This window comes from Scatophagus argus, chromosome 15, assembly GCF_020382885.2.
Source record: "Scatophagus argus isolate fScaArg1 chromosome 15, fScaArg1.pri, whole genome shotgun sequence".
In the NCBI taxonomy this organism is placed as follows: Eukaryota; Metazoa; Chordata; class Actinopteri; family Scatophagidae; genus Scatophagus; species Scatophagus argus.
In genome coordinates this window covers 10,333,989-10,345,535 of record NC_058507.1, presented here as the reverse complement: position 1 = coordinate 10,345,535, position 11,547 = coordinate 10,333,989, and the positions used below count along the sequence as shown (strand labels likewise).

Sequence of the window (11,547 nt, the reverse complement as noted above, 5' to 3'; positions counted from 1 at the left end):
GCGCTGGTGTGAACCAATGAGAGATCGAGATTCAGGATTGGTTTTGTTACCCTGAAACTTACCTGTCAGACGGTCAGGCGTACTTTATTCTCGGTCTGTGCACAGCCAAATTAAGCGTAAACAAATCAAATGCGTTAAGTTAAACTGTTAGGGTATACAAGATGACGTAGATTTATAACAGGGTTGTACACACGACCTTCTACAGTTAGCCCAGTCAGCTAGGCGGTTTGTGCCTGACAGGTAAATTTCAGGGTAAAACGATGGTTGTTCTGCTGTGAAGTCATTGGTTGCGCGGTACTGGCGGGGCATTGTAAAGTTTACGGGGACTGATAGCTTAAAGGAAAAATGTGAAATGTTTACCATATTACGCTATTTGATCAAACATCGAAGTCGATCTGACACATAAATGACAGCGAGAACGTTAATGGACAAGGAAATGCGTGTATCAGTGGGAATGCAGTAAAAATATTGTTTGTTTCGTTCATTTATAATTTGGCACTTGACTTTCTTTCCGCTAGCGCTAAGCTAACGTGAAGCGCGCTGCGTTGTCACTCACAGCCAGCTGTAAGTTAGAGTTAGCTGTTAGCTAGCACCGCTCGGAGCAGTTAAGATGAGCTTTTCACGAGAAATAAAACGTAAGTGTTGATTTACTTGTATTATCATTGCGAGTTCCATCTCGTTTGTTAACCCGCTTTGTTTTGATTGCTTACACTGTTGAATGTGATTACCCTTTAGAGCTGCAGAAAGCAAAGAGCAAAGCGCAGGGCAGCAACAATTTAAGAGAGGAAGCCAACATCTGCAATCAGCTGGGAGAGCTGCTGTCCAGAAATGGTAAGTGGTTCATAAAGCACAGGATCACGATATCGACTTTACTGGTAAATGAAGGACGGTAGGAAGGTAGGAATCTGTGCAGACTGCAGTTGTTACATACGATATGGGGACAAGGACAGAACACGGACGTATACAAGAAGACAGATCAGACGTTTTTAAACAGACTAGCGATAGGTCCAGATCATGTAGAGGATACAGTGTCATGTGCAGAGGGAGGTGCATTTACCACAGTGCAGTGCTCTATCACAACGCATTAACATCACAAGCCCCATATGCTGATGAGTTTTAAGTAGTTTTCAATCAGCAGATTTTCTTTTTTTAATTTCTTCTTTCTCAAGGTTTCAAGTGAGCCAACATCCTGTTCTGTTCCCTTATGGATTTCACTCTCAGTGTGGAGTTATAGAGTTTAATCAAACTGTTTGTGCCCTCCCCGCCTCCCCTCTCTAGTGTATTCATAACATCAGTCCTTAATAGTCTGCCATCATTTCAGGTCTTTCTATTGGATGATGTGTGTATTTTACATGAAAATGCCTAACCTATCACAATAACCATAATCTACCAATGTCCAAAAACATGAAATATAGTTTTAAGATTATTATGTCCAGTTCTAAATGTACTCATTCATCCTCTTTCATAATTCTTGCCCCACTTTACACCATGTTAACTTTATGTTTTATTATATTTATATGTTTACTTTTATGATTGTTTTTTTTGATCGACTTTGCCCTGTCTGGTCCTTGTGCATCTCAGGTAATTATGAGGCTGCCATTAGGGAGCACCAGCAGGAACTGGCTCTCTCTGAGGTGCTTAATGATGTGATTGGACGAGCTGTGGCCAATCGTAAGATAGGAGAGTGCTATGCAGAGATGGGCAACATTGAGGATGCTTTGAAAGTGAGTTGATTTGATCTGCTTTTTTTTAGTCATTCTTTTGTTGCCATTGAACCGTTGAAGTCTTAATGTCTGTACAAAAGTGATACAATGGACAACATGCATGTTTTCATTAAAACCCTGCCAAGACTTTATGTAAGTATGTAATGGGTGGTATTTGTCTTCTTCAGCACCAGCGGTGTCACCTGGACCTGGCTCGTTCTGTTAGAGACCACGCCGAGGAGCAAAGGGCACTGGCCACAATTGGTCGAACCTACCTGTTTCGTTATGAATCAGACCAATCAAGGAACAGTTTAGAGCAAGCAGAAGATGCCTTCAAGAAGAGCCTGGCCATTGTGGATGACTGCCTAGAAGGTCTGTTATTTGTTTCCTCTGGGATTTTATCAAGTGTATTAAATGATCAAGTGTCTATAGTTTTTGTGTTACTTGTTTGTTGTAACATTTTTCGTTTTTTTTCTCTCGCCTCCAGGGACGGTGTCGAGACGAGAGATTAGTGAGATGAAGGCGCGTCTTTTTCTCAATCTTGGTCTGATCTGCGATCATCTGGGGGATCCCAAACGTTGCAGCGAGTTTATCCGGCGAAGTGTCTTTATTGCAGAGTAAGACCAACCTATCTACACTTTATCTCAATGCAATAACTCAGATAGAAAGATTGGAAATTGAATTTTTCCTAACAGAGAGCTTTGACAGTGTAATTTCTCTACAACATGGTTTCTAGAAAGTTTCATTATTTTTACTTTCTCCATTCTTATCCTTTAAAGGAAGAGTCAGCTGCTGGAGGATCTCTACCGTGCCAACTTTAACCTGGGCAACATATACTTCCGTAATGGTCTAAAGTCTAACGCTGTGCGCTGCCTTGAACAGGCCAAAGAGTGTGCGAGGAAGATCAAAGACAAGTTCAGTGAGAGCGAATGCTTTCACTGCATTGGCAAGGTGTGAAAACTCATTCCTGAGGTTATAGTGAAAACAGTACAGCTGCAGTTAACCCATCAAACCCATTTTCTGTTATCGTGGTTGTACATGTGCACATTTACACATCTCCATGATATTTATCCACAGGTGCATCTGTCTCTTGGTGATTTCGTAGCAGCTAGACGATCTCTGAAGAAAGCTCTCCTGCTGGGTTCCCAGCAGCCCCTGGACAGGCAGGCAGTGAAGAAAGCTTTCAAATATGGTGAAAGAGCTATTTTTATATCTCTACTCAGTCTTGTTGATTATTTATACTTGATTAATTATTTTTTTATATTTATTGATTGATTTCACAAAGATAGCTGAGTTGATGGCATTGTTTGTTTGAATTTCATAGCGGACCAGGGCTGTAAATTAGAAGAAGAGCTCGGGGAGGATCAGGCCAAAAGACTTAGCTCCCATCAGGCTGTGGGAGTGGCAGAGCAGCTGGGGGACCTTTACTGTAAAGTTGGCTGCTACAACAAAGCTTTGGATGCATATCAAGCTCAGGTGAGGATTATTTTCATATTTACTTTGGCATCAAATATCACTGCATTCCAACTCTTCTCCAGTTTGAGTTTATTCACGTAACAGGATGTTGCAGTAATTAATTATGTTGAGATTTGTCCTCTATGCGGTGAAGCTAAAGGGCGCTGAGGCGTTGGGAAAGCCCGCCAGGGAGCTGGCTGTCATCCATGTGTCCCTGGCTGCGACCTACACAGACCTGACACAGTATGACAAAGCAGTGGAGCACTACAGACAGGAACTGGCTTTACGACAGGGCAGCTCTGTTGAGGTATTCATGTTCTACCATATGTTCACACAGCATCGCTCTCTTTTATAAGTGAATACTCTATTATCATAGTGATATCATCTGGCTTATAGGAATGGAGGGTAATCGTGTTCTTTGTGACTGTGCGAGTCAAGTTGTGCTTGAGCAATTGAAACAATTGAAACAAACACACTGTGTAATCTTAAGAAATACAATGATTGTAATATTAATCAAATTTAATCTAATTTAAACAGGTTCTTCATACTTATACATGTAAATTGTTCTCTTGTATGTGTCTGTATCAGGAGTGTAGCACTTGGCTGAACATTGCATCAGCTCAGGAGGAGAGTGGCTGTTCCTTCAAGGATATCGACAGCAGCTACAGTAAAGCCTCATGCTGTGCTCAGAAGTCTGGGCAGGCCAGACTAGAGGTGTGCACGAATGAGTAGCTCAAAATTTTTAAAAACTCATGCACCACGTTGAAAAATATACTTGAAACTTCATATGCCTGGGAATCAGATGCTGTGTACAAACGCTCACTTCACTCTGGCCCCGACAGAAACGAGTGTTGAGGCTTTGGCTGGCATCCCAGAGACGATGTGGCTCATCAAAGGCTGATGACACAGAGGCAAAGCTGCAGCAGCTGTGTTCTGCTGAGGGCTGGAGACCACATGGGAGCGATGGCGAGGAGGATGAAGAGGAGGCGATGGACAACAGTGAACCTCTTGATGACAGTGACGTTGTTCTCTCGGACTCAGGTAGACCGTGCTCTGTTGAACCCCTCCATCCCTCTGGGTCATCTCTAGATAAATGGATTCTAGTATTTAAGTTTCTTTTTATGACTTTATATTTCTAGATGATGATTTGGAGGGTTACGACAAGATGGTACCAGGAAGGAGGAAGGCAGGAAGGGTGAGTCATGTGTCAGTTGTCACTTCACACAAGCAATCACCTCATCTTTGTATTCCACATTTTTAGAGTCATTTTTGCATCTGTTTTCCTTCTTTAGTGGAACAAGAGGAATGAAAAGGGCGAGACGTCTCTGCACCGAGCATGTATAGATGGAAACCTGAAGCAGGTCCAGTATCTGGTAGATCAGGTGAGAAAAGCAAATCCTACAATTTTTGTACAATTTTTCAGTAGACTGTACATTAATAAACTTCTTGGGAAAGCCTGTTAAATATTTACTACTCAAGAACCTTTTCTCGTTTTGCTTGTATCATTTATAAGTGTACTTTAGACAAACTGTAACACCAGGCTGTGTGATAAATGATAATGATAAATGATTTCCTGTGTGTCAGGGTCACCCAGTGAACCCCAGAGACTATTGTGGCTGGACTCCACTTCATGAAGCCTGTAACCATGGTCACCATGGTAACTGATTTAAGACTAGCTGTATTTAACCTTGATTAAAAATTGTTTTATGAAAAAGGAAAAAAAAAAACCCCTCTCATCCTTTCTCTTGTCCAGACATTGTGGCCTTGCTGCTGGAGCGCGGCGCTAACATCAACGATCCTGGTGGTCCCTTGTGCGAAGGGGTGACCCCACTTCACGATGCCCTCTCCTGTGGCAATTTTAAAGTCGCACGAGTCTTGGTGGAACGAGGGGCTTCTGTCACCCAACGAAACTCCAAGGTGTTTGTGGCATTTGAGCCTCTGGTACATTACAGGAGCCTGTTCTGGAAATGGAAATTAAATAGTGCAGGAAAACCATGTGACCTTCATTAGCGATTGGCTTAGTCTGTTTACCAGTAAATTAATTAGACAGTTGAAAAATATTTAAATCTTTCTTTGTAAGTGTGAATTAGGCTGCTTTTACAGTATCAGAGGGTCACACGAAGCAGAAAGTACGGTTTGGACTCAAAGAATCACCAGTAACATTACATTACAAAAGGGTAAAGTTTATCTTAGCAGTGAACATGACTCTGTGTATAAGAAAAATGAAATAGAAAGGCACATTTAAAGGCCAAAGTGTCTCCCCAGGCTGGACTTAGATATGGGAGGAGTTCCCTCTTAGCCTAAATTTGCTCCATGTATTGAACGTTGCCTGTTGTTTTCTTCTCCAGTCATGAATACGTGAACATGATTTCCATAATCATAATTTTCTAGCAGAGGAGAAATTATTATCCATGTCAAAACTGTTGGTATTCAGTTCTCAAAAATAAGAGAATTTCTGATGTTAGCTTGGCCGTTTCTCTAATTTTTTGAATCCTAAATTGGATCAGCATGTTTTCCAAAAACAACAATGGGTCATACTTAAATCACCTTCCTCCCCTAGTAAAATAAATTTTGTCTGAATGGGCCTACTTTGTACATCTGTCTCATGTTGTCACCGCCCTCTTTCAGGGGGACACTGCTATGGACACCCTCCGGCAGTGGCAGAGGACATACAGCAGAGAGTTGGACCACGACGCCAAGCAGGAGTGCATTGCCACAGAGAGACTGCTGAGGAAGGCGCTCGGAGGGGGAGGTGAGTTATACCATTTTAGCCTCGGTTTGCCTTTTAAATATCCTTTCAAGCACTCCCCCCCTCACACTTATCTCTGTCTAACACAGTTCCCGCTGCTCCAGCCCCTGCCAAGCCTTTCGATGCCCTGCAGGATAGCCAGCTGTTTGATGCTGAGAACTCTGAGCCGCTGTCGTCCTCTGGAGGGGGCTGTTCCTCCAGCCAAGACTGGCCCCTGACAAACAGGAACTCAGAGGTGAAGGCAGTACCTGCTAGCCCCAAGCCGTGGCAGAGCAATGGCTTAACACAGCGCCACAGAGCCAGAGGATCAGAGGCTGCTGTCCTGTATGGGGTAAACTCTGGCAAATGCTTATTTAGATGTGCATGAAAACACATCATACCACATAATTTCTTTCTACAAATGCTTTGGATTCATTAGAATGATACAATTATACCATTTTTAGAATTCTGTAGATATACAAATACAATTCATGTTTTGTGTGTGTATATGATTTCTGTAGAATAACAGCAGCTCCTCAGACAACAGCGATTCTGACTCCCCGGTCAGTCCTCTCCGCCCCGTCCGCTCTAGACACAGTTTCCCAGCAGCCCCGAGCCAAAAAGAAGTTCCCCAAAGCAAGGACACCAACTCTATCCCCAGCTCAGGTCGAGAAAATGTCAGGGAGTCTCCTGCGCCGTGTGTCTTTGCGCGAGAGGAGTACCACAGTGCCATCCGAGGACTAGGCAGCGCCAAAACTCGTCTCCAGGGTCTGTCACAGCCTCAGTTCTCCAGCACACCTGCTGTTTCGTCCAGCAGCAGATCAGCCCTGGTTCCAGAGGAGGAGTATCTGGCTGATGACTGGCTCGAGGATGATTTGGAAGAAATCCAACCGAAGAAAAAGAGGAAGCTTCGAGCGGAACAAAATGGGATTAGAGCGGAGGATGCTGATTTATCTTCAGCAGCAAGAGGTCCAAACAGGCACTTGACCTCTGACACAGCCTGCAGAGGTAATGAATTCACTTTTGTCTTTAATGTTACTCAACATTTCTTTTTTTTAATTTTACCTTCATTGTGTTATTCTTTTCCTTTTTGTTGTGCAGTTCCTTCCTCCTCCAGCAGGAGTCTCTCGCTGAGAAAGAATGGCTCTCTGAAGCCTCAGCAGGTCAAAATGACTCAGATACCAGGGATGGTCAGGTTGGGCCGACGAGAGGTCAGCAGGTCTCATAGCCCCACAGTTACAGATGATGACGACACAAGACCGGAGACGCCTCCACCCCCACAAATACACAGGCAGGTAAGGACAAATGTGTATCTTACATTTCATTGTGATGGAGCCACATGCACATAACGCAGTATTATTTGTTATGGACAAACATGATGTATCTATGAAATAACTAATTTCACTTTCAATAGAGTAAGAGTCAAAAGTCAGATTTCACATTACTTATTGAGGACAGCGATGATATCTGCTAGGCAGTTGTTCATGTCTCTGCATCATTAGGAGCTGTAACATTTGTTAGGAATCTATCTTCTTTCTTGATTAACTTCAGACAGTGATGAATGGGATGGAAAATGAGCCATAGTGCCATTTTAGGACACTGGTGTGAGTGATATTGCACATTATTGGTTTTTATCATTTGCAAATCTTAGTCTTGATTTTATTTCAGAACATTGGTTCCATCCTCTCTGTCTTGCTTGCTCTGTGTGTTTTTTTTTTTTTTTTTTAAGTTGTCAATTTATTTCAGCCTCCAGCCTTGCCCACGTCACTGCCTCCACCAATCAGGATGAGGGTCAGAGTTCAGGAAGATGTTTTCCTTATCCCGGTTCCACAAAGGTTGGCATATATTTTTTCTTTATATGAATGAACATTATTTATTTTAGTCAGAACTATTCTGCTGTTAAATCACTTGTGATCGGTGCATTCTGCTTTTAAGACACTGCTTGAAACAGCCTGGAGATTTAACATTCCCTTAAGAGTTTTGATTTCATGCACCATAATCATGCTTTTTGCATGTTTAAAATCCACTACGCTCCAGTGAGGCCGACTCCTGCACTGTGTCGTGGCTGTGTGAGCAGGCTGCTCAGCGTTACTACCAGAAATGTGGCCTCCTGCCTCGCCTCTCTCTGCAGAAGGAAGGTGCTCTGCTCTCCCCGCAGGACCTGCTGCTGGCTGTCCTGCACACCAATGAAGAGGTGACGACATGCATGAAGTCAAGTGCAACACGTGTAGACTGTTTTAGATCACTTCTTCTCACCAGGACAGAATTCTGATGGTGTGTTTTGTGCTGCAGGTTCTAGCTGAAGTTTGCTCCTGGGATCTTCCGCCTCTCCCTGAGCGCTACAAGAAGGCCTGTGAAAGCCTGGCCGTGGGTGAGCTACACACACACACAACACACGCAGATGCACAAATTTTCACCATCTATTCTAAATCGTGGCATCTCTTTGGCTCCCTGCAGATGAAAACAAACTTGTCACCCGGCTGTGTGAGGTGCAGGATGGGAGCTCCTCTGTGTCGGTGTGTGGCCTCAGCTTGGCTCCCTCTTCCCTCAGCCCACTCCTTCGTGCCCTGAAACTTCAGGCCAGCCTCACAGAGCTGCGAATTTCTGGCAACCGTCTCCACGATGACCTTCTCCCTGAGCTGGTTGCCACAACAATCACCATGCCTCGACTTCGGCTGCTGGACATTTCTGCCTGTCACATAACAGGGGAAGGGCTGGAGAAGGCTGTAAATGCTTTAAAGGGACAGAGCCATCCGGCGTTTCCGGTAATGAGTCCAGCTGGACGAGTTTGTTTTTATTCCAAACTGCTGTCATCAGTGTTTAATCTGTGACTTCATGCAGCTGGGAAACTTTTGAAGATAATTTGGTTGCTGAACCATCACTGTTTGGATTCAGAATGTGATGAAAATTAACATTGTAGTTATACATTTATATTGTACTTACTTTAAAGGGTAAACACAGCCTAAATTACACCAAACACTCATTTTGGTCTTAGCAGTGAAGGTAATGTCTGTTTTATGTGAGGTGATTTTGCCTCTGCCTCCACCAAAAATGACTGTTGGAAGAAGATGCTGCACTACATGAAAAGGCAGGCAAATGTTTAATTATTATATAAAGACTGCAGAAGTTTATCAGTTGCTTCTCAGTGTCATTTGTTGCCAAAGAAAATGCTTTTTTTTATCATTCTCAACTCTTATTCACAAACCAATGTTGTTTGGGTGGTGCTGTGTGCGAAAGATTTGGTTGTCTGTTAATTCTGCAAAAGCAACCGCTCCCACTGTGACCTGTTGAAAGTGTTACAAACCACAGTGTTGAAACAGTCATCACAAACAACATGCACATTTTTCTGTCACATCGCAGAATGACAAGTCACTCATTTTAAAGCGACACTAACTTTCATATGTAAGTCATATGTTTTCATATGTAATTTAATAGAAATTTTGGTTTCCTCTCGCAGTGCCTGGAGGAGCTCAACCTCAGTATGAACCCACTGGGTGACAGTGTGTCTGCGTCCCTGTCCTGCCTGCTGTCCTGCTGCCCTCTGTTAGCCAAGCTGTCTCTGCAGGCCTGCAGCCTCACTGCTCGCTTCCTGCAGCAGCATCGACTGCTGCTCGCCAGCGCTCTGACAGGTCGCTCTCAAACAGCGTTAGCGTTCACTTTGCTGAATTCCCGCAAGATGTTAAGATAAGAGATGAGTTAGTGGGTTGTGCAAGGTTGTGTTTGCTTGGTTTTAAATTAGAGCCAGCAGTAAGACTGATTTTGTTATAAACAGTACTGATAAAGTTCTCAGTGTCCTCTGTTAGTCAATTCCTTGTATTATGGGTAACGCTTTAAGACACTTAACTAATAGGAAGTGACGTGCCTTAATTAGCTGGAAAGGAAATGGAGCACAGACGTGTTATTCAGATGTAAGTCAGTATTTGTTGAATCAATTTCAGCTTGCAAGAAAGACATTATGATCTTTTGATCTTTTAGGCACAGGCCACCTGAAATCACTGTGTCTATCCCACAATGCACTGGGCTCCACGGGCTTTGAGCTGGTGTTGAAGACTCTGCCCCTCCACTTCCTCACAGACCTCGACCTATCTGCAGTGAACAGGGGTACTGATTTCCTGCCACTGCAGCACCTCAGCAACATTCTGTCACAGGTACACACACACAAATCATGTACACAAAAATTCTGTATACAAATATCATTTGTGTGTTGACTGATCGAGACGTTTAAGTGTAACTGTGCCTGAAGGACAGAACAAAGAATTTAAAGCATTTATGTTCTTGTAGGACGAGTGTTCGCTGACCCACCTGAGTCTGGCAGCGAACGGCTTGACGGACATCAGTGTGGCCACCTTGGCCAGGTGCGTGTGTGCATGTGTGTCTGCTAGCTCACCTTTCTGTGAGAACATGCATGGTTCATGATTATGGTAAAATGATTGTTTGAATGATTTGTTACTCTGTGAACACAGAGTTATGCTATAAGCAATGATATTTAACTTATTTGCTGTGACTGGATTAACATCACATTCCCTACATTAACCAAAAGCTCTTTTTCACTGTGAAAGATTGTTAAATCAAGATTTCAGTGCTTTGTTTTGTCTTCATTGTTGTTTTCATCGGTTTCTCTTAACCTTTTGGACTTTTAGGTGCCTGCCTTCATGCCCATCGTTAATGAGCTTGAACCTATCAGGAAACCCATCTGTTACGTCGGCAGGGCTTCACAGCATCTTGATCTCCCTCAGAGAGGCTCATCGACCTTTGACCCTTTTAAACCTTCAAGGTGCGTATGTGTAATTTCAAGAAATGATTTCATGACAGCTCATAAAGACATGGCTCCATAGTGCTACTTGCAGTCAGAAACTCCAATACCACTTCTAATGCAAAGGTGAACAGTTGTCACTTGTCACTTCGCCCACAGGTTGTCAGGTGTGTGGCCCCTGGGACAGTGCAGATCTGGATGGTTTGTCAGAGCTGGTCCAGGATCTCCGTCTTTGCTCACAGGGACTGAACAAGCTGGACCGGCAGGCCTTGAGGCAGAGCTGGAACAACAGTCGGTCACACGGACACTTTATTGATCGAAACAGCAAGTTCCTGTTGTCTGCTGCAGCCTCCTCGTAAAGGTGGAAACACAAAATGTGTTTCAGAAATGATGGCAGGACTTTAACACTGACACTGAATTTTTGAGCCACATGTAATCAATAGCTTGCATGTTTTATGAAATCAGCTTTTATAAACAAGGATGCTCTTCGTGTAAGGGTTTGTTCAGTTTGCAGGGATGGCTTTAGGCTGCACAATTAAACATGGCGTCCACAGACATTCTGTGTAAAAAGCTTGTATGTATGCTTAATGCTTTTTGTTCGCCTTATTTATGTGTCTCTGAAAGTGCATGAAGACAGTTTGTGTGTTAATTGTGTCTTTTTGTGTCATGATGCACCTTTTTTCCTCAACCCACTGAATCATTAAAAAAAATAAAGTGATATGTTGCATTTTTCTTCTCTTTTTTTTAATCTCTGGGAAAGAATTCTTTCTTTTTGAAAACTTTTTAGTTGTACTTTTGACAGTCCTGTCGACCGCGGATGCTACATAAAATCCATATGTATCATTGCACATCTCAATTCTAAGGGTGCTAGCCCGTGGTTACTGCAAAGTTTCAATTCTGAATGTGGT

General features: G+C 43.2%; 1 protein-coding gene across 1 annotated transcript; it reads left to right on the top strand.

Annotated features, from left to right (window-relative positions):
• Positions 1–56: 56 nt before the first annotated feature.
• tonsl (tonsoku-like, DNA repair protein) lies at positions 57–11,357 on the top strand. Its single transcript, XM_046412635.1, has 28 exons — positions 57–635; positions 736–831; positions 1,582–1,724; positions 1,892–2,075; positions 2,191–2,320; positions 2,483–2,654; positions 2,781–2,895; positions 3,028–3,179; positions 3,313–3,465; positions 3,747–3,872; positions 4,001–4,199; positions 4,298–4,353; positions 4,451–4,540; positions 4,743–4,815; positions 4,912–5,075; positions 5,787–5,910; positions 5,997–6,238; positions 6,408–6,894; positions 6,988–7,181; positions 7,633–7,721; positions 7,924–8,080; positions 8,179–8,257; positions 8,344–8,651; positions 9,344–9,515; positions 9,862–10,034; positions 10,168–10,241; positions 10,527–10,660; positions 10,799–11,357. Exons 1-28 carry the CDS (start codon positions 611–613, stop codon positions 10,996–10,998), a joined length of 4,311 nt encoding a protein of 1,436 aa, XP_046268591.1. The 5' UTR covers positions 57–610; the 3' UTR covers positions 10,999–11,357.
• Positions 11,358–11,547: the final 190 nt, after the last annotated feature.